This window comes from Maniola hyperantus, chromosome 9 (assembly GCF_902806685.2).
Source record: "Maniola hyperantus chromosome 9, iAphHyp1.2, whole genome shotgun sequence".
Classification (NCBI taxonomy): Eukaryota; Metazoa; Arthropoda; class Insecta; order Lepidoptera; family Nymphalidae; genus Maniola; species Maniola hyperantus.
Genome location: NC_048544.1, coordinates 9,612,502 through 9,640,318, shown reverse-complemented (window position 1 = coordinate 9,640,318; position 27,817 = coordinate 9,612,502). Strand labels below are relative to the sequence as shown.

General features: G+C 35.1%; 4 protein-coding genes across 6 annotated transcripts in view; 2 read left to right on the top strand and 2 right to left on the bottom strand.

Annotated features, from left to right (window-relative positions):
* The window catches only part of LOC117984854 (rabankyrin-5), a 50,395-nt gene that overhangs the window by 6,364 nt on the left and 16,214 nt on the right, over positions 1-27,817 (top strand). The gene's annotated exons all lie outside the window — the stretch shown is intronic.
* LOC117984866 (uncharacterized) lies at positions 879-7,290 on the bottom strand. Its single transcript, XM_034971526.2, has 3 exons — positions 6,852-7,290; positions 4,737-4,901; positions 879-1,243 (listed from the first exon to the last, which is right to left on the bottom strand). Exons 1-3 carry the CDS (start codon positions 6,895-6,897, stop codon positions 975-977), a joined length of 480 nt encoding a protein of 159 aa, XP_034827417.1. The 5' UTR covers positions 6,898-7,290; the 3' UTR covers positions 879-974.
* Positions 6,170-21,748, top strand: LOC117984857 (uncharacterized). Of its 3 annotated transcripts, none has more exons than XR_011237170.1 (2): positions 6,170-6,208; positions 20,507-20,621. XR_011237170.1 is itself a non-coding variant. In XM_034971517.2 (2 exons), exons 1-2 carry the CDS (start codon positions 19,208-19,210, stop codon positions 21,312-21,314), a joined length of 1,992 nt encoding a protein of 663 aa, XP_034827408.1. In that variant the 5' UTR covers positions 19,203-19,207; the 3' UTR covers positions 21,315-21,748. The 3 variants fall into 3 exon arrangements, 2 of the variants coding, with proteins under 2 accessions (XP_034827408.1, XP_069357225.1); XM_034971517.2 differs by lacking the exon at positions 6,170-6,208 and adding an exon at positions 19,203-20,391 and having other exon boundaries at positions 20,507-21,748; XM_069501124.1 differs by lacking the exons at positions 6,170-6,208; positions 20,507-20,621 and adding an exon at positions 19,203-20,395.
* LOC117984865 (uncharacterized) lies at positions 11,403-27,817 on the bottom strand. The gene is made up of 5 exons (XM_034971525.2): positions 27,617-27,817; positions 23,044-23,207; positions 17,316-17,489; positions 14,575-14,731; positions 11,403-13,327 (listed from the first exon to the last, which is right to left on the bottom strand). Exons 2-5 carry the CDS (start codon positions 23,093-23,095, stop codon positions 13,204-13,206), a joined length of 507 nt encoding a protein of 168 aa, XP_034827416.1. The 5' UTR covers positions 23,096-23,207; positions 27,617-27,817; the 3' UTR covers positions 11,403-13,203.

Here is a 27,817-nt window from a genome sequence, read left to right as displayed (position 1 = left end):
TTTTTTTGAAGAGTTGAGATTTTTGCACAACCGAAAAACACCAATATATGCTTATAACCTTTCTAAGAGCCTTTAAAAGGCATTGGTTCTTTATAGGTCGTTACTTAGCTTAGGTAGCTATTGACAAAGCTTAATATTGTCATCATTTTCACAATGTACTTTGCGGAAAAGGATTAATCTACTAATAGACTTGTTAATTTAGATTCTTGACCGAAAAGTTTTCAGGATAAAGGTAAACGCTTTTGGGCTGCGCTGTGACGCGACGCGGCAGTGCCTTGCTCTATACAAACTCATATAAACTATATTTGCAGCGCCGCGTCGCGCAGCTCAGCTCAAGTGCGTTGAGACCTTTAAGGTAAGCGTCCACGTTTCCGCATCGTAAGCATCGAACGCATCGCATCAATCGGATTCGTTTTTCACAATGCGTACACTGTATCGCCAGCGATCGGATTTACCGACGCAACTACCATCATCAGATTGCCGATGCCACTTTCGGATTTTCGTATAGTGACGTGTACACGCGTACGTGCGGAATGTACTTTTATTATTTGTTATAGCGGCAAGCCGCAAGAGAAATAGACATTCTGTGAACTTTTTTATTTTCTACCAATTTACGGTTCATGAGATACAGCCCGCTGACAGACAGACAGCCAGAAGGACAGATGAACAGTGGAGGCTTAGTAATAGGAGCCTATTACTAAGCCTCCTCCGTTGGCACTCTTCATGTAACGGAACCATAAAAAGGGAACGCGGCGGTGCGGCAAAACGGCCGGCAGTCCGTCTGTATCATCGGTACCCATCAGAAAAGCTGCCTGTAGCAACTGCTTCGGGTATTACCGACAAGCTGATGCGTGCAGTCCGTGCGATGCGGAACTGGGCACGCTTACCTTTAATGTACTATCGAATGAGCGCCAATGTTTGTAATGCGTCCATAGGGAATTACTCAATTGCGTTACTACTTGCGTTCAATGAAACTACCTAAATTGGTATACATAAAAAAGAAATGTTAATAAAATTGTTTTAAAATCTATGAAATTAGCTATAGAGCCATTGCAATAATCTCCACGGCAATAACAATTTAGTGTTTTTGTGGGTCTGTCCAAATCGTTTAAGTCTTCTATGCATTTCTCTTCGTAAACGTTGTCGTGAATTATGGTTTGCCGGAGCCACTTTCCGTTAACCTTTACCTGCTCTTGTCCCAAACTTTGTGACGCGCAACCTCTGTGCACGCTTACTGATGTCACTATAACAAACAAAATATTTATTGTCATCACTCATCATCATAGTATCGTGTGGGAACTCTGATTTTCCGGAAATAAAAGTAGTCTATATTCGTTTCGGGGATGCAACTAACTCTATTATAAATAGCTACATTATATCCGAGACATACATATCCGAGGTTATAATTAATGATATATCACGTGGACGAAGTCATGGGCAAAAGCTAGTCTTATACTTCAAATCGATAGCCCTCTAAATTCCAATAAAAAGCCTCTAAATTCCAAAAAAAAAACTGTTAAAAGATATTCCTTTTACAAATATTTTACCAGTTTAAAATTGAAAACAATTGTAATTTCATTTTTGCAATAAACAAACATTATTTACTTAGGATTATCCATACTAATATTACAAATGCGAAAGTGTGTCTGTCTGTCTGTCTGTCTGCTAGCCTTTCACAGCCCATCCGTTCAACCGATTTTGACGAAACTTGGTACAGCGATAGCTTGCATTCCGGGGAAGGACATAGGCTTTTTATCCCGGAAAATCAAAGAGTTCCCACGGGATTTTTGAAAACCTAAATCCACGCGGACGATGTCGCGGGCAACCTCTAGTTAATAATAATTATCATCAGAACGAATACCTACTGTGAATAAGGAAATACCTACCTACCGCTCAATTTCTTTGTGTACGCGCCCACCCAATAATAAACTTAGTTGAGTACATTTATTACGTACTAGCTTTTTTAGCGTTTAAACTACCGTGAGTGATTTCCATTATAAATACTATCTGTCCCGGCTTACTCAGGCTTAGGACCCCGTATGGGTTCGAAACTAGTCGGGCTAACGTCGACTACACACGTGAGTAAGCCGGGACAGATAGTATTTATAATGTAATAGCTTTTGTTTACAAATTCATTCGCGGGGATTTTGGTTTTTAAAAGTTTGTAGGAATAACTATATCACCGGGATAAGAAGAAGATAGACATGCCTTATCAAGTTGTGATTAAGCTTGGTAAAAAATGAGGTGTAAAGAAATAGAGAACAAAAAACACACCTTCGTTTTATAATATTAGAATGAATTCATGGACTAGCCAAATCCGTACATACAATAATAACTTTGATTGGAATTTCTTGAAGCATTTGTGGACCAGGATTAACAAGGACAAAACATAGTCTAAACTAAATAGGCCATGTAACATAACTATGTTATTGCAGTGTTTACTATTCTATAACACAGCTTAACACTTTATTCACGTATCCAATTCAATAAATACGAGACATTATTACACATTAATATTCTGGCTATTCAGCAGCGGCGCCTAAGCTAAAATGTACGACTGTTTTTTTTATAAAACGCGAGTACAACCTATTAGTCTCGGACTAGCGCCAAGGATACATTGCAGACAGCTAAATGCTTGATGGAACAAAAATGCCCTAAAACTATACTAAAATAATTATAGATGCGAAAGTGTCTGTTACCTTTTCATGGCCCATTTGCTTAAACAATTTTCGAAAGGCACAGAGATAGTTTGCAGGAGACGAACATAGACTCCTTTTTATCCCGGAAAATCAAATTATTCCCATGCCATTTCAAAAAAAATGAAAATTCCGGGGGAATAAATTTGGAGGAGTTATCGTTCGTATCGTTAAATAATAGATTAAAAAAGGAGTATAAGTTTTATTATGCGAATTAAAATTTATCTTTTTAACACACTTGCTCAGAATTGTATATTTACTTTTATGCGTAAATATATTATTACTTGGTACTCATACTCGCCGGATTAAGTGGAATAAGGACGCGTAATACATATTATGTATATATAACCTAAGGAGTAAGGACACTTTGAGATCATAAAATTGCGACACAGAATGGCGCCTTTTAAACATAACCGTCGCCCAATAAGCTTTAACATGCGAGTGATTTATCTTATAAGTCCCTCTTAGTATTTTGCAAATGTTGAAATGAGAACATTGCCATTTTCGTTTCTAATAGATAGACTTCATAGGTTTTTGGCTTGTATATGTAAACTCGATTGCTACAGTTTATATTATTATTACTGTCAGACCCGCACGGTGGTTTTTTTAATTATCTTTTTTACGGTTCCGTACCTCAAAAGAAAAAAAGGAACGCTTATAGCATCACTTTTTTTTAAATAAAGAATATTAGCCATGTTAAATGACAAATATTCCCCTTTCCTCTCCAATTAAGCGTCAGGCTTGTGCTAGGAGCAGGTACGATAATAGTGCAACGGGCGGGGTTTGAACCGTCGACCTTTCGATTTTCAGTCCACTCCTGTACCGGTTGAGCTATTGAGGCTCAAAATTTTGTTTTATGTCTGTCTGTCGTGTCTGTCAAGAAAACTTATAGGTACCTACTTTCCGGTGACCTAGAATCATGAAATCAGATGAATGCCAAGTCGATTGATTCCATGAAACTTAGCTATCTTAGAATAACCACTGGTTGATACGATTTAAAGCTTATTATAAAGCAAATTTTTAGTAGGTAATGATTATGACCCACAAAAGTGTATATAATGACGTCATGATAAGCACACTTGCTAAGAATTTTACCCAGCCAATAAAGCGAATATAAAACTTTCTGGCGGATATGTTTGATGACTCAGAAGGATTTACTTAATTTGAATCTGCTAAGAGAGTGCATTATCCTTTCTTGTGTGACGTAAGGAAACTGTAGCGAACGCTGACCGAAAATATCCTTTCATGCTACCTATGGATTTGATTTTTTTTTCTATATTCAAAATAGGAATTACATTTTTAACTACTATTTACTACCTTTAGGCCAGCCGTATATTATTCCGTATTAGTAGTATAGCCGTATAATTTTCTGTCAGAAAAAATCTGACGTGCGCTAAAAAGCACTCTGCTTGAGCTAGGTTTGCTTATATATATTTTTTAAATTCATTATAGGCAAACGCTTGAGCACAATCACATCTGATGGAAAGTGATGATGTGGCCTAAGATGGGACGCGTTTACCTAGAAGATGCCTAATCATTCTTGTTTTAAAGATACCCGGATTGTTTGAACTAGATCCGGACATTGCAGACACGTTGTAGACTTTCGCTTGCCGCGTTGGATATACGCTTCGCATATTCCCAGAGCGAATGCGACAGAAAGTTCTCTGACAGACTATTTCTGACAATATGCGACCAGCCTTAACCAACATCTAAATGAGTCGGTTCAAGCGATATGTTTTTAACAAATAAAATACTTTATTAAATGTGTCTGTCTGGACTGCCTATAATGCTAAGTGGGTTGACAACTGCCGCCTTACCATTTTATCTATTCACAAGTAGTAATATTAATTGGCCAGCTTTTGAGAAAGATTTTTATATACAAACTTTTACTTGTAGGATCATCAAATGCACCTACCACTGGTTCGGAATGCCTATAATAATGGCAAGGAAAAGACGTGTCGGCTGACTTAACCTTGTAATGCAGTTCGGTTTCATAAAAATATTAAAGCTAATATTGATATTTAGACGTATTATACTTACTTCCATCCGCTAAACTTAATGTGGTCACTCTTTTGAAACACATCGTAGATTTGGTGCAATTTTCTAAAAATTTGTCGCTGTCGTCGAATTGTTTGCATAATAGATTGCTCTCGTGATAATATGTATTTTCAGGGAAACATTTGAAACATCGTACACACGAAGAGGCTGAAAATGAAAATATTAAATATTTATATTAATAGTGTGGAAATATTATATGTTATGGATAAACTTTAATCTTAGTTGCCTTTCTCGACAATAATATATTATGTTTATGAGTATACTATTATGGATATTATATTTGCTATATATGGATATTATATTATATTTTAATTTAAAAGTTTGTGTTAAAATAACAAATACATCCGATATAAATATTGTAAAAGTTTTGATCACAGTTTTGACTTTTCGGTTCGTATAAGTTTTCGACTCATGTTCTGTCAATGTGATATAAAAATTCATAACAGTGGGAGGACTAGACAAATGGTGGTAGAAATTGAATACTAATAAGGCTTAGAAATAATGCTATCATGATGTCAAGGACCTTATAATAGTAGGTCAAGCGACAGGCGGTATTAATTGATCATATGCTTATAAGTACATCTACCTACGCAAAATCAGACAAGGTGTTATTTAATAGACTATTTTTAAATATAGTGTATCGAAAACATTTGCCTGGAACGAAGCCTAAACTCGTAGGAATAATGTAGCTAAACACGTGTTGAATGGTGTCACAGCTTTAAAATAATCTTAGTTTGCCTAAATATTTAAACTAACCACCCGCGGTTTTTACCCGATCTAGCTTTTAAAATATTCACTGATTATATATTTTTGATAAACTTCTATTGTAATTAAACATAATACTTTCGTATATTTTATTACTTAGTACCTAGTAGTGACTCCTTGCAGACAAAAGCCAGACGGGAAAAATATTTTTTCCTCCACCTGATTAATTAGTACCACGTCTGACTACAGGTTCGTTAGCCTTTTAATGTGTATTCGTGATGAAGTTAGTATTATTAGAAAATATATAAACACTTAGCACTACGCGCCATACATTGACCGCAGAGGCCGCCCATTAAGCCAGATACAGTATTATGGTAACGGATCTTTATTAATGTCTTGAATAAAAATTTGCTCGTTTTAAACAATTAGCACTAACACTAATTGTACAAAGTAAATGATATGTATCGTTTTTGAAGCTTTTTCTTACTGCGTTATGATTTCGTCAAATTCTTGTAATCTGTATGGTTCTAAATAAACCTACATACTTATAACGGTATTTTGAGACCTTCTAAAAGCTTTATAATATAATTAAACTTAACAATACCCGAGTGTTATCCAATATACGTACCTACCTACCTATGTTACATAGATCGTAGTTTGTGCGACTTTATCATGACAAAATATTCACAATCATAGTGTTTTACGTTGAAGGTTGGTACCAGTTTTACGTATGGATTTATCTATATTAGGTACACATATATTTTATTTGTAACAACATAATTTTATGTTATACTATCTCATATCTATCAACTGAAATTACAAACTGCACTTAAATAGTTTTTGGAAAAATGTGCAGGTAGTTTATTTACCATACCTACATAGTTATGTTTCCATGTCACCGTAACTTTAGCTGAGTATATAGGTACATTTACAAAACCGAATAAACTGATAAAAATACAATAAATACTTTAAAATTGATAATGAAATATCAGGTCGACATGAAACAACGCGTAAAAATTTGTTAAAATATCTTCAAAAACTGGGTTCTACTAATTTTATGTAGATTTTAGATAGCAAAGTATTTTTAAAACGATTGACAATTGTTATATACCTACATCGAAATTAAGTTATATTGAATGTCAGCTAAAATAATACAATGTACAAGACTAAGGCCATCAAGCTATTGTGATTTTGTTGATTCATTTTCCTTTTATTATTTGTTTAGAATGCATATAGTTGTTTATATTTTAAGGACCGCTTTATTATTTTAAGTGGGTATTCAAATGATATTGGCATTTGTTGCATTGTTTTTTTGCGTGCAAACTTCTTGTCTACAGTCAGTGTCAATGACTGAAAACAATTACAATGTTTATCAATGATGTTATCACTCACTTTTCCATAACACGGTTAGTACTAAGAAGAACACCGGCACCTCCATGTTCTGAGTTAAACATTCCACTTGAGCACAAATAAAAATATATGAAGTGTTTATTTTAATGAAACTTTACGATTCGTAAAAACAAATAATTGTAATCGTATTAATTTACATAGAACGCGTAACACTGGTATACGCGCCCGCGCTCGAGGCGCATATGGTTCCATGTGCTTTACACCCGACTGACATCGGCATCTCTTTGCTTAGGCTCATGATTCACAGGAAGGAAGCCCAGTAGCGAAACGGGACATATCCAAATACCGCAAAAATAAGCCTCTAAAACTTGCGCGCTTGTGTTGATTCATGCGATCGATGATGGCGCCAGCACGACACTGGCCAATTTTTGGCGGTCTGATTTTATTTGTATTTTTGTAGCTCGCCTGCCCGACGTTTCGACTATTGTTTTCAATGATATTAGAAGAAAAAGAGGTAGATAGGTTACTTATATCAAATTCGATGTTTATTAATGGCACGCTGCGTCAGCGCCGAAAGACTCAACACACATAAACGCATAGATAGTATTTTAACCTCACACAACAGAGAGTAAAGGACGGTGAACTAATAACCTCAGCTTCAGTTGCGCACGAAAAAGAGACGGTTATATTTTGCACTACCTCGTCCTGCACAGAAGAGTGGAAGAAGGACGGATATATGCCTAATAATGCGAGCGTAAAAGAGACGGGACGAGACGGTATACTAGAAACTCCAAAGAAAAAATAATCCGTAAAGTCTTTTCGGCTAATGCCGATTTATGCCTACACTGTAGTTGTATAGTAAAATAAAAATCTTATACTGTGGTATTTAATATATTACGAACTAGCTTTTTCCCGCGGTTCCGCTCGTTTTTAGGGTTCCGTGCCCAAGGGGTGCCAACGGGACCCTATTACTAAGCCTCCGCTGTCTGTACGTCCATCTGTCAGCGGGCTGTATCTCGTAAGTAGACAGTTGAAATTTTCACAGAATGTATTTCTATTGCCGCTATAACAAAAATAATAAAAATTAAATTAAATTAAATCCTTCCCTAAAACAGGAAATATGCACACTATTTGAATTGTCAATACTCAGAAGAGACCTATCTGTTTATTTTATATTCTTTGATCGGAAACTTTAAAATACGTACAACGATAACTTGATACGTACTTATGGCATGTGACATAAGGTCGAAATTGCAATGAGTTGCATTTTACACGAACGTGCACGAGTTTGTTATTGTTAAATAAGTGAAAAATACGAATTATATAAAAGAAATAGTTTTACTTACGAATGAAATGTGATTCCTTGACTTTTGGAAACCTTGCTTGTGTAGTTTGTGCGGAATCTCATCACACACGACGGCATTTTCGGTTGTTTTGGGAGACGAAAACAAAATACACATTACTATCAACGACGTCGGCGATAGCGCGACGCCAGCGGGCGACTGAGCTCAGGTTTGCTAATTAGCTTAGTTTTAACGTGCCACTTGCGGTCCGCGTATAACGTATCTACCTATTTTCTTCTAATATCATTGATTGTTTTGCTTTTTATCAACCTTCTGTTAGATGTACCTACTGATAAAATTCGTGGCATATCTCAAACATCTCAAACATAAGTGTAACCTAGTATTACTTACCACTGATATCATGTTGATGTTCTACATTTCGTGAATACCATCCACCAATGCTTGTTTTACGTGTTAATGAAATGATAATTATATTGACGAATCCGGAATCGCAATTGTAGTTCCGTTTTGTATTCTAAGATTTCTAAACGATTCTTCTTCAAGAGTGTGTGTCACACTGATCAGGTGCTAAGTCATTTACTATTTGTACCTACCGATATTTTCGGTGCATACTATTTATATATTACTACAATACTAGGTGATGCCCGCGACTTCGTCCCCGTGGATATAGGTTTTTAAAATCCCGAAGTAACTTTATTTTCCGGGTTAAAAAGTAGCTTATGCCCGTCTCCAGAATTTTCGATTTCGACCATGAGGATTTGGGCTTTTTAAAAATCCCCTTTGAACTCCTTGATTTTCCGGGAAACAAAGTACCTATGACCGTCCCCAACCCCGGGCTTTAAGCTAACTCTGCTCTAAACGTCAAAATCAGTCAAACGGATGGGCCGTGCAGAAAACGTAGGTAGCAGACATATAGACAGACTGAAACACTTGCATTTATAATAAGAGTATGGATTTTATTTTAGATACAAGTTGATACATGTAAAATAGAAAATGTGCTAAATCTACTAGCTTCTGCAAGCTGTCCACTTGTTATATGAAGCACTGTTTTCGATATCAACGCCACATCCTTTACTTCTGACGATAAATGCCTACATGATATGATCTGGCAATTTTTATATAGCACACGCGTGTTTTATCTGCGTAGGTACCAAAGTAAAATGCACAACTTTTGTTTCAATGTTATTTATATACACCGTAAGTATAAAAATATTAATGCAATATAGAGTCGGTTTCCGTTCACGAGTAAGGCACACTAAAATCGGTCTAGTGTAATGTCAGTGTAACATCCGTTTGTTCTGATCTCCGGTTGAACCGATTTTGAATCGATTTTCACAAGCAGGTAGATAGAGGATTGATTTAAAGCTATATGGGATTTTAAGAACGATCAGCGACAATGAAATTTGGATCATGGTGGCTTTGGGAGATAACAGGTAGTAAAGGTGTAAAAATCGTACGTCTATAAAGCCTAATTCTTTATACTTACTTCGAAATAGTATTAGAAATCACGTCATAAATTGCCAGACACAATCTTTGTATCTCTCCTTTTTGAAAATCGCGTATGTCATCTGCCAAAAAGGGATAGCATTACAAATGTTTAACTAAACGGGGGTTGAATGCTTGGTTAAATTGGGTCTTAGTGTCATGGCAATCCTCTGTCAGACGGCATTAAAGTTTAAAAGTTTAAGCATATTTTATAAAAGGTACATTAAAAAGTTATGTACATAAATAAAGTTATGTAGATACCTGTCTTACTCGTTATAAACTTACCAATCTCTTTTCATTCGTTCTAAAGTTCGTTTTGTGGTAGATAGACAGAGATGAGCATTTTTTAAACTTGATATAATTTTCATTTGATGAAATTATGATTGTTATGAATACGACTGTAGTACGGAACCCTTAGTGCGCGAGTCTGACTCGCACTTGACCGGTTATTTGCTAAATCTTATTTAACTGAAAATATCCGTGTAGGTATCAATTAGAGCTATAAGATAAAAAAAATATAGATCTAATCTATTGGGATAATGTTAAGGTTTATTATGAACCTTGACATATAAATTAATTAAATAATATTGATCTTCACAACATGGGAGCGTCTGTTGTCGTGTCTACGAAACACGAATGTTGCTGATGTCACGCCAGTCTGCGGTTTTAATAAAGTTGATCCAAGTAAAAGTCTACCGGTTTTTATGTAGGTTCTGCATTCATAAAAGGACCTTGCAAAAAAAGGTATTATGTACTCATATTTAAACCAGAACAAAAATTAAGCTATGTATGGGACGTTATAACTATAGTGTCTTACTAGTAGTAGTTACAGGTCCATTATACTAGTTTTGGGGCTGTCATATACTGATATTTTTTGAATTCGCTGCGCTTTTCTAGTCTCTTCCTCCGCTGGCCAGACTCTATACCTACCAAGTGTACACCCGTTGATTTCCAACCAGAACATAAGGGAGATAATTTTAATAAACAAATAAAACATTCTTTTTTTAAGGATCTCTAAAGTAAACTAAATTAACAGGTTTACATCTAGTGCTAGCCTTTCCCGCAAGCAACATTATGAAAGGGATAGCAATAGATTTAGATATGTTATTTTAGTTTAGTTTAGAGATTGTGTACAACGGAATTAGCCACAATGTTGTGTTATTGTATATATACCTTCGTTTTTAAAAGCTTCATCGGTTCATTAATCGTTTACAAAAAATTTGCTGTAGGATTTCTACTAAACAGATTACTTAAGTATTTTATTGAATGATTTTGTCTTAAGTTTTGCTTTAATTATATTCATAATCATGTGCCGATCTAAAGAAATCATGAGAAGGTCAAGGTCTAAAAAACCAGTAATTGTGAAATAATTTCTCATCTACTGGTCGTATAGTATTTCAATGACACCCACCGGTTTGCCTTGCGACTCTACATTTAAATATTTAAAAGCAAAGACTGACTGACTGACTGACCTATAAGCACAGCTCAAACTACTGGATGGATCGGGCTGAAATTTAGCATGCAGATAGCCATTGTCGTAGACATGCGCTAAGAACGGATACTTGAAAATTCCACCCCTAAGGGGATAAAGTAGGAGTTTTAAATTTGCGTAATCCACGCGGATGAAATCCCGAGCTTAAACCAGTGTTAAAATAAAACAATTTGAAGAGCAGATAATTATTAGTTGCTCCTACTTATTTAATTGGCCATTGTAACCATAAAGGTTCACGTTGATGCAAACATTTGGATTGGATATATGGATTGGATATATTGATATCCAATCCGAATTAGCCCAATCAAAATATAGGTTTTCTATTTATTTTTATTTGTAAAGAGAAAAACCCTAGAAATGTACAAAACCTCTGGAACAGCAGATATTGTTATTGTAATAAAATAAACAAGACCCACTTGCACAAGGGCAGTTAAACTGATTTAGTTAAATTTTACTTTCAAGTCACTTTTTAACAAAAGCTGCAGTTGCCGAAAATTGACAACATAAAAAAAATTGATTAAATCAGTTTAAGGTGGAAGACACGGTCTGCCTGCGAAATTCAAATTTACCTAATTTGGTTTTTCGCAATTTGTAAACTAATACGACAAAGTAGGCTTATGGCATTCAAATTGAGCCCCTAGCAGTATCATCTTCACAGGCTTATATAAAAACCTTTACTTGAAAGTGTTCAGTTTAAGAAATTAATTAATATAATTACTAATTTGTGAGTAGCTCACGTCAAACTCATTATTTTGACTAATTTCTTAAACTGGACACTTTCAAGTAAGATTTTTTATATAAACCTGTGAAGATGATATTGCTAGGTGCGAAATTTTAATGCCATAAGTCTACTTTGTCGCATTAGTTTACAAATTGTGAAAAACCAAATTAAATTTTAATTTCGCGGGCAGACCCGTGTCTTGGCCCTTAAGTCTTCTTGTGCAAGTATTATAAACCTTAAAGTAGTTAAAACTTAAATAAATTCAGACAAAATACAAAACAATTCTTCTTCATACAAAACTAAGTATTTACATTTTGTTAAGTCACTAAATATTCTAACATTATTGACTAATACAATATCACATAGTCGTCCGTCGCTATAGTATTACATTAACACATAAAACTAATGACTTTCCATTGTAGTGCTGATATACTTATAATTTGAGAAACGCAATATTAATGTGTGTACAAAAAAATACATACCTGATTACATCAAAATTTAAAAATCACGTGACAGTAGTGTAGTAGGTAGGTACGAGTATATGAAATAACAAGAATCTTAATTGGAAAAAATAAAGTCAGAATCCAGATAAGACTAACGCCCGAAAACAGTATTCGCAGCGGTAACAATAATTGCATCAAGAGCTACGTAATCCAAGGATTGGTAACATGCAACTTTACAAAACTTGAAGCGAAATGTTATCGCGACCACCGACCGCCGGCGTTTCGATCAGTAGGTAAAGCTTTAGAAAGGATCGAAAAAATATTTTGAAAAACAAGTTTCTCCAGTTAAAAATAGATTTTTAGTTGAATTCTTTTGAGTTGAAAAACCTGAAGCGTCTCTGCTATAACTTATTTTTTACTTAGTTTGAATGTTTTGTGCAGTAAAGGAAGGTTTAAATTTAAAGGGCATCTAAAATTAAGTCAGATAATTTTGGTGAAAGTTTGGGTTTTGGTGGAGTTGTTTATGTAGTTCTGAATAATATACCTACTGAAAATTCTGGAAGATTGCTATGACGTGGTTGAAAGAGTTAATTGGGTCTTTAGGGCCTTTTTATTTCGATAAATATACATAATTTTAGATATATCTTTGTTTCTTTTATTCATATACAAGTTAGCCCTTTTTAAGATTATAAGGGAAAGGTACTAAACTGTAGAGATCTATGAGAATTTTTAATATTTATATTGTTTTAGACACCCTTCTACACCTCTACCAAAATTCAACGTATATATTTTTTCAAAATTTCGTTACTGAATTACAACATTTCAGATTTAATTGTTTTCTAATACTATTATAACGATGCTAAATATACATACGTTCATGGCGAAATAAATTATTCTAATGCTATAAAATCTCGTAATGCTGTTAATTTATGTACAAATTGTACAGATACTACCTAAGACTGTTAATATATTTCATGAGGTTAAACACCATTATCACGCCCATGATGTCGGTGTAGCCTTCGTGGTTCGAACTGGGCGATGAGTTACACAGGCTTTTCCGACAGTAACAGTATCTGAAATAAATAACACGATTAATAAGTAATATACATAATTCAATTTTGCGGGGGACTACGCACTCGGGGGTCGTCGTGACTAATAAATAATTAGCTAATATTTGGAGGTTTACTTGGTATAATAATGCAGTGGAGTCCCAGAAGTACAGACATACTAAAGAACGTTTTGGAAAAGCAGATGATGATTTTATTTTTCATCTGATATCAAAAAAGTGGACTGCCTCATTTCGACGTGTGTTGCAGTATTGTAATACAATAAGGATTTTGAATAAATCTGCATTGTAACGCGTGTTTCAACCCTTCGTTCGCTGAGAAACTACTTCCCTTTCTCTTTAATGTATATTGCACGTACGAGAACTCGTTTCTCTGAACTGATATTAATAACACAAAACCCACTTTTTAAGTCTGACCTTGTACTTTCAGTTTCATACTGTAATTTGCAATGACAGCTGTTATGTATTATGTTATGACCGAGTAACTAACAAAATCCAAAAGAGAAAATTGTTTCAGCTTAATTTAATATTTACAATTAGTTTGGTAGATTCTTAAATTTTATGTATTTAGACAATTTAGGTTTTATAATTTTAGCTATAAAACAATACGTCAGTAATCACTACCGTACATTGCGATATAATAATTATAATAATAGATATGACCTTAAAATATTTTTGAGTGTGAAGGTCAATGATTAGAAGAGTTGTTTGGATTTGTAATTTGATGTAAGAAATAATTCCTCAAATATGAGGAAACGGTTTCTACAGAAATTCCACAGTTTTTACGCATTATTTTATAAATTTATATGTAGTTCCAAGGATTAAACTTACGTCTTAGTATTCATCATGATTAACCCATCGCCGGCTCACTACTGAGAACGTGTGTCCGCTCAGAATGAGTAGAGTTTGGCCATAGTCTTCACGATGTATTCCTTCACCGTTAAAGCAAGCGATTTTTAGTTACTTAAAACGCAAATAACTCTGAAAAGACAGAGGTTCGAACCCCGACATTCCGAATTGGAGGTGGATGCCTTAACCACTAGGCTATTGCGTCTTAATATTGCACTGTCGATGTTATGCACTAAGAATTATGATAATTACATATTTTTATCTATAGGTAATAGGTATGTCACAGACTGAAAGCCTAATTTTCACAACTAATTTTAACTTTTAAAACTACTTAGCTCTAAATGTCCCATGACACTAGGAATATATTTCCGCCCTAAAATATCAATAAAATCTTTAATTACTTACTTAGTAGGAGTTGTTCTTTCTCCCTTGTCATCTACTTCTGAGCAGCCTTCTTCATAAGGCTCCAAAATTTCCATTTTGGGCGACCACCTGCCGTTCTTGAAATCGTGGTATTCGTTCTTCTGAGGCGCGCAGTCTAGAAGGACGCCAGTAATTCTCACTGGAATTAAAGATTTGAAAACTTTTAATTATATGCTTCGACGTCGTTAGTTACCAACATACCCACTTGTTTGCATTTGATTACATTAATAAACAAAAAAATGTTGACGAATTACTTTAATTATTACCAACTTTACAGTCAATTCTGAACGCCCAAACTTCGTTGGGGTAAACAATTACTTTGCATTGTTAAATATTAATGCTGTTATGGTTTTCGTAAAGTGAATATAAAATGGTTAATTTTTTTTAAACAGCGTTACCAAAAACGATGTCTTTTAAGTTTTGGGTAGGATAGGTAGATTACTACCTATTTACAAAAAAAAAAATATTTGTATTATTTAGACTGGTTTATAGACATTATCGTCATAATCTGTTAGTGTGCAGATATTAATGTGTGTCCAAATATATAAAATTGAAAAATAGTATTTATTCGAATAACTAGCTGACACACGCCGGCGGCTTCGTCCGTGTGGATTTACGTTTTTCAAAAATTCCGTGCAAACTATTTGATTTTCCGGGATAACAAATAGCCTCCGGGATAACTATACCCATGCGAAAAATCATGTCGATCCGTTGCTCCGTTGTGAGGTGATTGAAGGACGAACCAACACCAGTAAACCAACAAACAAACACACTTTCGCATTTATAATATGGGTAGTGATATAATATGGTTAGTGATAATGATAATTAATCATAACACGTGTAATGCACTTATAAGTTAAGATCATTTTAATAATATAATATGGCGATAAATAAAATAGCTATTTGCCTTGACCAACATCCGATACAAGTTTAAAGTCGCAGACAAATTGTTTGGCCTTTGTTATTATTCTTCTTACTTGTTTTAGCCATTACGGTGACATTGTACCTAATCTCAAAAGTATTAAGAATAATAATATATTTAAACTAGCTTATTCCCGCGACTTCAAATTTCAAACCCTTATAAGCCAATTGCTTTTTAACGTGTTTACAACATTTTTTTTTATTTATTTATTGACACTTTATTGCACACAACACAAAGTAAACATTGAAAAAACACAATACAGGATCTTATTCTAATAGATGTAGCATGCAAAGGCGGCCTTATCGCTAAAGCGATCTCTTCCAGGCAACCTTTGACGAAAGGAATCACGAAAGCACGGGTTGGTGCGGCAGCCGAAAATGGCCCTAGTTATTATTATAAATTAGACTACATACACAGTACATTCTAATAATACACAAATAAATATAATTATATATTCCCATATACATATCTCTATAATATACTACATAATTCTGTTTACATAGATAAATAATAGTTCTTCAAACGATTTTTGAAGGTGTTTAAGGATTTCGCCTGACGTATTTCAGCTGGGAGAGAATTCCAGAGCTTGACACTGTTAGTGGTGAACATCAACATCTACTTTCCTTGACAAGACCCAAGAGGCTGAGTTAAATATTGCATATTAATTATTATTTATATTTGGCCTTGTGTTATTACCATTGCCCTTGTTTGTCTGGCGTCAACACGTTCTATCGAATTAATGTTGTTAAACATATGACTTTTGTGTTTTAAGTTAATATTTATTATTTAGTGTTTCTACGACAAAGAGCCGTGATAGCGTTAGTGGTTACGACGTCCGCCTTATATTCGAGAGGTCGGGGGTTCGATCCCGGGCACGCACCTCTAACTTTTCAGAGTTATGTGCGTTTTAAGAAATTAAATATTATCATCACTCGATTTAACAGTTAAGGAAGACATCGTGAGGAAACCTGTATGCCTAAGAGTTCTCCATAATGTTCTCAAAGGTGTGTGAAGTCTTGGCCACGCACTTGGCCAGCGTGGTGGACTTTGGCCAAACCCTTCTCACACTGAGTAGAGACCCGTGCTCTGTAGTGAGCCGGCTATGGGTTGATCATGAATGATGATGATGTTTCTACAACGTGATGTATTTGTCTGTGTTATATTCTAACTCTGTCTTAGGATCGATACACAATTAAACAGAGGCGAAGCTAATCGAGGCGTTAAGGTAAAATTTTACATGGCATATTATTTACTCTCTATTTCCAGAATGTAAAGTACAACTACCGTGATGACGAAGACTTATTTTAAATTTTAGAATATCGATTTTTTAACTCGGCTCTGTCATTGTGAATTAATTATTTCATCATCTTAGACGCCCGGCAGGCCGGTCAGTCTGTAGGGCGATTGTCTAAAACCTGCATCAATCATTATTACAATCTCAATTGTTCTGATTGGCTGAATTTGTGCGATTCTTGTTGCAACAATGCATTGTGGCCAATAGTGAGCGAGCATTAACCAATCAGAGTTGATTGCGATCGTGACATTGTAGCTGTCAAACAACCGCGGTAGGGCCACGGATCTGCAATTTGCGATCAAATCAATGATCGCAATCCAGAATGACCGCTAATCTGTGTCTTACACGGTCAATCTAGATCACGATCATTGAGTTTGATGTAAATTTAATCACAGATCAGATTGAGTACCGGGCACCTTAGTTGATAGATTTATTTTGTCATCCATACATAGCCCCCATCCGGGAAAAAGCTATTCTACCAAAAATATACTAGAGCAATCAGCTTACCACCATTCTGAATGTCGAGGTGAAATTCCTGTTTCATACACATAGTGGAAAAGGGGCACTCGACAATAAACCTTTCGGAGTAATCGAAGTGGACGCAGAGATTCTTCGTTGTGTTGTAGTATTGGCCGAGGGGTGGATTGATCAGACACTGGTAACACTGTAGCGACGAAACTCCTGTAACCGACAATGAAATATATACTTTATAAAAGTTGTAGGATAAAAATATAATGCTAATATTATAAATGTAAAAATGTGTTTGTCTGTCTGCTAGCTTTTCATGGCCCATTCGTTCAACCGATTTTAACTAAATTTAGTACGGAGGTAGTTTGCATGCTAGGGAAGGACATAGGCTACTTTTTATCCCGAAATCAAAGAGTTCCCACGGGATTTTTAAAAACCTAAATCCACGCGTACGGAGTCGCGGGCATCATCTAGTATATAATAAAAGCTAATTCTTAAGAGTGAGAATTTATTCAAACTGGTAGTAGCGATATTTTCGTTGACTATATTAACGATTACGTCAAGAAAAAATAGTATATTTTAATTTTTGTTTTTGGCTTCTCAAGGTTTTTACAAAGTAGTAATCTGAATTGTAAATTCCATAGTTCTAGAATTTAATCAGTATAATTTAACTGTGTCACAACTCACGCGAAGGTACTGTAATATTATAATATTGTCATATATGCAATATTACAATAAACTTTACCATGGATACCTATTATGTCATCAACTCATTCAACTGTACTCAAATTCTTACAAAATCCTGCCCTTACCAATCAGATTTTATATAATAAAGTTAGGAATGGGTTTTTTTTTAATTTTAAGAAGAGCAAATAAGTAATAATATTACGTCAATACAATATGTGAATGGGAATAAACATATTAGTATTATAGAGCTATTTATGTTTCGGTATTCAATCATATCCATTGTTTTGCCACGATGAGTCATTTACTTCTTCAACGCCCACGCATGTTCACATTACGCATGCGTCAGTGCACGACCGCTATTGATACCTTGTGTCCTGACTTTTTGATTTTTGTATTCCTTCAAACAATTCGTGTATTCGTGTATTCATCATCATCATCATCAACCAATAGACGTCCACTGCTGGACATAGGTCTCTTGTAGGGACTTCCACACGCCACCGTCTTGCGCCGCCTGGATCCAGCGGCTCCCTGCGACTCGTCTGATGTCGTCCATCCACCTAGTGAGCGCTGCGTCTTCCGGTGCGAGGTCGCCATTCCAGCACCTTGGGATCCCAACGTCTATCGGTTGTACGAACTATGTGCCCTGCCCATTGCCACTGCAGCTTCGCAACCCGTTGAGCTATCTCGGTTACTCTAGTCCTCCTACGGATCTCCTCATTTCTGATTTGACCACGTAGAGAAACTCCAAGCATAGCTCTCTCCATCGCCCGCTGAGTGACTCTGAGCATTCTTATGAGGCCCATAGTTCGCGACCATGATGATCCATATGTCATCACTGGCAAACACTGAGGAATTTTGGACAAGAAGACATCTCGAAGCTTCCTGAACGCTGCCCAACCGAGTTGGTTTCGGCGGTTGACCTCTTTCTCGAAATTGGACCTACCCAACTGGATTGTGTGTCAGGTATATATACTCGTCTACAATTTCGAGTGCAGAGCTCTCAACGATTACTGGGTGGGGCCGGACATAAGCATTAGACATGATTTTCGTGTATTCACTGTTATATTATCTAATTTTTTATAAATATGGTAATTTGTCGTAAAAGGTTTATTTTTAAAAGAAAACCTTCGATTGGTAGTCCAAGTGTGTCGTTTTGAGCAAACTATCTGTAGTATTTTTTTAAGTTTAGTAGAAAATATTTGTTTTTATAAATCAAGCAGGCCTTGTCTCATATTTGACATAAAATGTATCCTATAAATAAAAAAAATCTCATACTATTCGCATTAATAGCCAAATCTTTAGGCATCGGTGAAGAATATTATATAGATCAAAATGAAATCCCCGATACGTCGCATACTGTAACAAATGAATCTGATGCTCGAAGAACGGTAGAAAACAATCTTTCACCCAAAACTAATGTATCTGTAAATACTGCTCTGTCTAGCTATAAAAATATTAATAAAGATGATGATAAAGAAGACAACATTATATTATCTTACAATGTTGCGAGAGAAAAACATGCTTGCTTGGAAAAATCTTTTACTTCTAGAACTACACCTACCCTTCTTCAAGGTGGTAATGGTAGCACTTTTTCAACCATAAAATCTGTACTAAACGCTTCCCACAATACTTTATCGATAAGAATTAATTCTTTTGAAGAATATGATTATAAATACGACTATGATACAGACGAAGATGGCTTGCAAGCATTACGACATCAAGTTGCAGAAGAGAAGTCATTAAAATCTCAAAACAAGACTGAACCTGATATTCCTTATGCTAAATTCTATAATTTGGAACCCGCTGTAGACCAAGATCTTACCTTTAATCAAACAAAATACATATATGATCAAACTTGGTATGTTCCACAAGATTTCCCTTGTTGGGATCTGCCTATTTTGTACGGAGAGTTGGGTTCAAAAAAGAAAAAACATGATGTATTTCTGATTTATGGAGGAAACTTAGTAAATGTTATCGAATCCTCGACTAAAATGACAAGCACTTATAAACCAGTAGAACCACCGATCTCACACGTTATTAATAAATGGTGTGAAGTAGAGCCTTGTTATGGAGACCATACTCTTTGTCTATTTCCCAGACCAGTTATTTCGAATATATGTGATAAAGAATATAAGGTGTTTGTGCCAAATATTTTAGACCAATTTACTTTAGTGAACACAATAAATACAATGCGAAACCATGTCGCCAATGGTGTATCGAAAAAGTATCCACATTTACCTAGTGCTGCAAATATGAAACAAATAACATACGATTACGATTTAGAAGATATGGCTCAAGCGTGGCTGCGGCAGTGCTTGCCTGGTCCAGCTCCATGTTCTGCTCTTGATGGAAATTTAGTTTCTCACTTAGAATGCACTAAATATGCAAAGTATTGCTGTTCACAATCCTCTAAAAGTTTTTCGAAATGGTAAAATTTATTATAGTTCAACGAGCACAATGCACATACTCCATAGGTAGCTATTTGAATTACCCTCTCTGTTGTGAAGAGAAGATATTTCATAACTCATTTTCTTCTTTTACAGTGTACCCCGGCCTGAATGCTATATATATCCTATTATTGGTTGTATACACATTTGGTATTCCAGTGCTGGAAAAAGCTTGATAGAACGAGATGTTCTGTGTGGTCGCAGTTCGGTATCCACTTTCCACACAGTTCAATTGCTTTGGGCCAAAACAAGCAAAATTGGTTGCGCATTCGGTGAAAGATCCAATGGTGATATAAGAGTTGTTTGTAATTTTTCACCAGGTGCTCCATTTTATCTGGATACTAAATTGTATTGTGGTATAATTGCACACAACGACATTGAATACCTACGTAATAATGAAAATATAACAGATCTTATATACCTAGCATCTTTAGGTATAAAATGGCGCAGTTTTTCTAAATTCTCTCCTAATACCGCTTCACTTGCAACAAATAAGCTCGCTAAAAACTTTATTCGTACAACGGCATCAACTGTGACAGAATCAAGTATAGCAGAATCACACTGGGGAGTGGATAACTTAATTAAACTGTACAAAGAAGGCTGGATAAGAAAACAATCTGGTGATTTTAAAAATGGGACGAGAAGTACGACCGCCCGGTTGGTTGCGAAATACACGTTCATTGATGAAAGCGAGGCTAGATGTGATTCTGATGAATCAATTTATGTACCAGGGCGTCCAGGATCTATGTGTGTAGAGAAAGGCAGGAGCTATCATGGCCTATGTTACGATTTTAGAGACCCAACTCCGGGATATAGACTTATTGCTATAGCTGCTCCTATTGCTTTGTTTTCGCTGATTTTATACGATTTATTTAGTGGGGTTGTTAGACAAACAAATAATTAAGACCACTGTAATTCAATTAAAACATTCTCTTTTATCCTTAGTGTAACTAAATGGAATTATGAGTCATACTAGAGCTCAATATTCAGTAAATTTTATTGAGATGTGGGAATTTTTATTATAACAGCAAAAACTTATCTCAAGTGATTCATCGATGCTACTCTGGCGCTCTCCGATTAAAGGTACCTTTAATAATATAGATAATACCTACCTATATATTAAAGGTACCTTTAATATATAGGTAATATATTTTAATTGAGTAATATTAAATTGTGTCGCTTAAAAAATTTAAATTGAACTTCACTTGGTAAATTCGTATCATAATCACAGTATGCTCCCACACAGTGGGCGATCTAGTTTATAATAGTCAAACTTAGGTCACTAACCGAAATCTTGACGCATGATAAGTTCTCTAGGCTTACACTATGCTACAGTCTTCACTGTAATATTCACCAAACATATATCTATAGTATACATATAATAAAACTTTTTCCATTACATTTGTATATCTCTAACGAATGACTAGATCCATTACTTTGTGAATCGGTCTTTGTTTTAGGTTAAGGTGCACTTTGTAAGAGTTTCAAGGTCGCTTTAGCCTTTAGAACAAAAATTTAAAAAAATTAGAACCTTTATATACTACTAGCTGATGCCCGCGACTTCGTTCGCGTGGAATTATGTTTTTTAAAAATCCCGTGGGAACTTCTTGATTTTCTGGGATAAAAAGTAGCCTATGTCACTCTCCAGGTGTCCAAAATCACGTCAATCCGTTGCACCGTTGCGACGTGATTGAAAGACAAACCAACAAACAAACACACTTTCGCATTTATAATAAGGGTACTGATATCTCGATAGAATTTATGTGTGCCTGTATACGATTATGTATTCTGAGATATTGCTCAAAAGAGGAAACAGCACAATTTATTTTCTTTAACACCTCATTTAATGCAGCAGTGCAAATAAAATTTATGATTTATTAAGATTACAGCATACTTTATGGTTGCATGTTTAATCAACTTTGAAGTAACAGAGCCCATTATGTGTTACGCATGCTGTTTGCTATAACAATTCAAGCAAGTTTTTCGTGAAATGTAAAACCAGAATTAGCAGATTTATAATTTTTTATCTGCGCGACTTCGTTCGCGTGGACTACACCAAACCCCTGTTTTACCACAGTTTGAATTTTCAAACGTCCTTTCTTAGCGGATGTTTACGTCATAATAACTATCTGCTTGCTAAATTTCAGACCGCTCTCCATCCAGTAGTTTGAGCTGTGCGTTGATAGCTCAGTCAATCAGACAGTCTAATTCCATCATTGGGATTGCCAGATAAAATTGCAGTTCACAGTCACACAGAAGAATGTTGATAATAATTATGTAACGTAGCGTTAGTCTAATTTAATCTGCATTCTTTCTAATTAATGGTTCCAATTACACAACTAGGTAAATCAAAGACAGTTCTATAGGTAGTGCCCTTAATTTATAACGTGGCTAGCTTATGCCCGCAACTTCGTCCGCGTGGACTACAGAAATCTCAAACCCGTATTTTACCCCCTTGGGGTTGGATTTTCAAAAATCCTTTCTTAGTAGATGTCTACGTCATAATAACTATCTGCATGCCAAATTTTAGGGATCCGCCCAGTAGATAGAGCTGTGCGTTGATAGATAAGTCAGTCAGCTTTTCCTTTCATTTATAATGTAAACAAAATTTAGTTATCATGTTAAAAACGCACCTGTAATCACAAATGACAAGAGACCCGCCACGGCCAGTAGGTATTGCTCCATGGTTTTAGTCACTCGCGGTGTTTGCTCCAGTTAACGTTTGCGTAATTGTCATTACTTAAAGTCACCAAGTTCCTTATCCATTGGCTCTGACAAGGTTGCGCTGTCATCGAGACTGCAACAAAATAGACTGAGATAAATTATCTTTATTAACTAAAGTCTGTAGAGTAACTAAGATAACTAAGTCTATAGAGCCTCAATAGCTCAACGGGTAAAGGAGTGGACTGAAAACCGAAAGGTCGACCGTTCAAAACCCGCCCGTTGCACTATTGTCGTGCCTACTCCTAGCACATGCTTGATGCTTAGTTGGAGAGGAAAGGGGAATATTAGTCATATAACATGGCTAATATTCTTTTTTTTTTTAATTACTTGACTTGCTCGATTAAGTTTTCAAAGTCCCAGTTTTGTCATTCATTTCATTATACCTACGTAAGAGACGATGTGAGCTCTTACGTTTGACACCAATATCAAGGATAACCTAAAATAAAATAAGTATCACTCATTTAAAGATTCATTTTGAATTTTAAATTTTGAATATCAAATTCTATTATATTAATTACTTGCACTTATAACATTTCGGGTACAAAATCTCAAGTCTAAGTTCTAACAAATTAAGAATAAACTACCACCATTCAAACAATCACTACCCATATTATAAATGCGAAAGTGTGTTTGTTTGTCGGTTTATTGGTTTGTCCTTCAATCACGTCGTAACGGAGCAACGCAACTATGTGATTTTTTGCACAGGTATAGTTAAAGACCTGGAGAGTGACATAGGCTACTTTTTAACCCGGAAAATCAAACAGTTCCCACGGGATTTAAAAATCTAAATCCACGAGAATAAAGTCCCGGGCATCAGCTAGTAAGAGATCAAGTCACAAAACACATAAATATAAGTATGCTAATTTGACGAATTCGCAAAGTTCTATTCGGCTAAAAATTGCGGGATTTAGGCGTAGGTTTTATGCTATAAGTTGTGTCGCAACTCCATAAAGAGGTTTTCAAGGTTTCCATAACTGTTGCAACTTGCAATGTAATAATAAGATATATGGTTCATAAATGTCTTTGATAAATTGTTTCTTAGACAAGGCGACTCATAAATCGTTTTTGCATTTAGAACAAAAGGCACTTTTCATGGTCTTACTAGCAATGGACTAAGAGCCAGTGCGTGTCAGACCTTCGTTATTTTATAAAAGCTGAAAGTTTCTTTGCGTATTGTCCCCAACACTCATGGGAGAAACGTTTGTTTGGATGTTTGTTTGGATCATGGTAGTCTCTCTCTACAACTGTCTTAATCGCAGTAACCAGCATAGTAAGCAAGGGCAAAAATAAAAATTGAATGAATGCATGTACTCTATTATTCTATACATAAAATTCATATGAAGACATAGTGATGCTGATGACATTGTGCTATTGTTATTTTATTTACAAGGAGAAAACAATAATAATAATGATGTCATATCTAACAGGGATCCGCCGTGAGCCTTAGGTATGTTGAAATGTTTGTGGTCAATTGCTAACTATGAAAAGATGTACTTAAATGATAACATTTAGATTATAGGGCGCATCGGCATCGTATATCTACCTGCACAGGAGTGGATCCTAGGTGCAGCGACTTTTTAGATAACAACTCAGACTAAGGTTTATTTAAGTTGGCATAGTGGAAACAGTGTTTTCGGTGTACCCATTTCAACCATACGTCCATAATAATAAAGCTGAGTTTAAGTTGTTACGAAAAACGAAAAAAGTTCTTCGGCTATAGGTACTCCATACTCTATCTTGTGGTGCGTTTGCATGAGCAATTTTTAAGCAATTATTGTTGCTTGGCAACACGTATGGATCAATGTGGAGCAATCTAGAGCAATCTGGGTCAATTATTTTGCATAACATTGCTGAAATTTTCAGGTATTGCTGTAAATTGCTTCATGTGGTCGTGACCTCATAATTGACTAAATTGCCTAGAAATGAGAAATTTCATTTGACTTACTCATTCATGATTCATTCATTCATTCATTCACGATTCATTGGTTTACTTTTGTGAATTCGAAGTTGTTGAATAAAAATGCAAATTCACCCCAAGTAGATTCTAAGATCTCGATTTGTTCGGTAAATAATGATAAAGTCTTAAGACTTTCTGTAATGTAATGTTTCTGTACTTAATATAAACAAATCAAATTCCTCAAAATCAGCAACGCAAATAGTGAGTAATTCAGATGGCAAGGTGAATGAAGACACGCTACTTAGATTCACAATTACAACTAAAATCATCATAATTCCACGGAAGAGTAATGACTATGTAATATAATATACATATTATGGTTTACCTATTGTTGACAATATTGCTATTGAATAAAATTTACGATATTACGTACTTTAAAGTTTGACGCGACCAACATGGGTCGCGTCATAACTTCAAAGTAATTTTATATTCGTAATAGGGTGAATAATATTTAAAATATACACTGTGTCTGTACTCTGTAGTTCTTAGTACACAGAATAAATAAGTAAATATGATTCATAGGTTTATAAGTAAGTGATGAACGTAGCTTACGCAGCGCAGTTGTGTTTTCATATATATATATATGTATTTGTATATATATCTATATTATCAAAATATAATAATGGACATGCGAACCTGCGTTATTCCTACTCTGTATAATACTAGCTTTGTAGAGTTGTACCCCAAAAATCTATTTTAGTACACTTTGGCAAGTTTTTTTTATAACATTGTGATGACCATAAATAAAACATCACGTTTATCGTTGACCTTCAAGTTAAGACCCGCTTTTCGTTAGACATTATATTATTATTCTGTATAATATATTAAATTCAAATAAAAATGTTAAGTACCTAGTTACTTCCTACTTCGTATAAGAAAAAAAGACAAAAAGTTTTCATATGGATTTGCTGACACTTGTACTACTGAAGAAGAGCTTAAGGTAGTTAGTTAAGTAGGTATTGAAGAAACTCTACACGCATTTAAAAAAAATCGGCCAAGGGCGAGTCGGACTCGCATTCCGTACCATCGTACAAGAAATAACACTTTTTAATTTTTATGGCGGCAATAGAAATACACATTCTATGAAAATTTCAGGTCTCTACCTATTATGGTTCACGAAACCCGCTGACAGACGGACGGACATCGGATTCTTAGTAATAGGGTCTCGTTGACCCCCTTCGGGTACGGAACCCTACAAATACCCAAAGTGTAGTATCATAGGTTAACCGTAATAATATATCGTCGATGAAATGAAATGGATTTATTTTTTTCATATAGAACCAGCCTGTGACGCTTATGATTTGTCAAGACTCTACCACCGGTTCAGAAATTAGATTCTATTGAAAAGAACCGGCAAGAAACTCAGCAGTTGTTCTTTGATGTTACGTCATAATAAAGTTCGTTACTTTTTTGGTAATTAATGCGACACTGATACCGCTTGCAATCTTAATTTCTTATATTATGCTCATATTGTAACTGTGTTACTTAGCACAATATTACGCATGCATTCATTGCAATACGAAAGTTCGAAAGCCTAATTTTAAAGACCCTTATGTCTTACATTTATTTGACAACTTGATGATGCCTGCGACTTCATCCGCGTGGATTTAAGTTTTTAAAAATCCCGTGGGAACTCTTTGACTTACCTGGATAAAAGTAGCCTGTGTTACTTTCCGTCCTTTGAATTATCTCTATGCCAAAAATCAAGTCGATTGGTTGCTTCGTTAGGGCGTGAAGGAAGGACAAACAAACACTTTCGCATTTATAAGTATTGTATTTATGCCTTTTATGAACAATTCTATTTATGATTTTAGCGTTATTTCGTGATTTAACGGCATAATTATATTACATTACTGTTATTAATATTATAATTTGTATGTATAGTAAGCCAGTTTAACCGGTTCTTACTTATTGTATGTTTATAAGGGTTACATATTACTCAATACAAGTTTGACATAGATCGTAATGATGTAATATCGGCATGGTACAGTTAATATTGGTTAAATATTGAGTCTTGCAGTATTGGCAACTGCGACTTTAATCTGTAAATCATTTAGTTACTGTTTAGGAAAATAAAAGACTTTAAGAACAGGAATCAATTCTGAATTTTAATAAGCAAAGCAGAATCTTTTATTTTTGTCAAACCTTTAAAAAGCGAAGTAAAAATATATTTATGCAAGATGTGCATCTGGTCAGATTTTATCTGTACCTACCTGTTAGACTGAGCGAGTCTCTACTTAGTAAGAACGTACGCAACAGTATGCTTAGCTCCCAATGGAGGATAAACAAACTCCTACAAAGCCTGTAAAAATGTACATAATATTTTTTTGAGTCATGGTACCTACTCCTACAATACTGACATACAATTCCATTTAAAAGATTTAAGAGAGTAAAGTAAATGACTCAAAACTATAAATCTTTAAAGGTGGATTATGACGTATAAACCATTTTTAATGATTTTCTAATGACAAGTATACCTTAATTAAAACTGCTTTAATCTTAAATCTGCCAAAAGGGGTAGTTACCTTAACTCTAAAATCTACATATACATTACTGAATTTCGCACGTTTGCACTATATACAACACATATTTACACATTTAACAAACGAAATGCATCGGCATCGTAGTCTATATTATATGCGAGCAAACAACGCGTGTCTCGACGCGTAGTAAAGTCTTTACTAACAACCGGCGTCGGCGCAGACCGCTCGCGATCTTGCAAGGAT

Bases quoted from the DNA above. Each gene is read 5' to 3' on its own strand.
- LOC117984866 (XM_034971526.2), bottom strand. From the start codon at position 6,897: ATGGAGGTGCCGGTGTTCTTCTTAGTACTAACCGTGTTATGGAAAA. The intron at 4,902-6,851 runs GTGAGTGATAAC...TTTCATTTTCAG, and splicing joins ACTAACCGTGTTATGGAAAA to CCTCTTCGTGTGTACGATGT. The intron at 1,244-4,736 runs GTAAGTATAATA...TGTTTGTTATAG, and splicing joins ATTAAGTTTAGCGGATGGAA to TGACATCAGTAAGCGTGCAC.
- LOC117984857 (XM_034971517.2), top strand. From the start codon at position 19,208: ATGTATCCTATAAATAAAAAAAATCTCATACTATTCGCATTAATAGCC. The intron at 20,392-20,506 runs GTAAAATTTATT...CTTCTTTTACAG, and splicing joins TCTAAAAGTTTTTCGAAATG to TGTACCCCGGCCTGAATGCT.
- LOC117984865 (XM_034971525.2), bottom strand. From the start codon at position 23,095: ATGGAGCAATACCTACTGGCCGTGGCGGGTCTCTTGTCATTTGTGATT. The intron at 17,490-23,043 runs GTGCGTTTTTAA...TGTCGGTTACAG, and splicing joins CTTGTCATTTGTGATTACAG to GAGTTTCGTCGCTACAGTGT. The intron at 14,732-17,315 runs GTAAGCTGATTG...CTTTAATTCCAG, and splicing joins CCTCGACATTCAGAATGGTG to TGAGAATTACTGGCGTCCTT.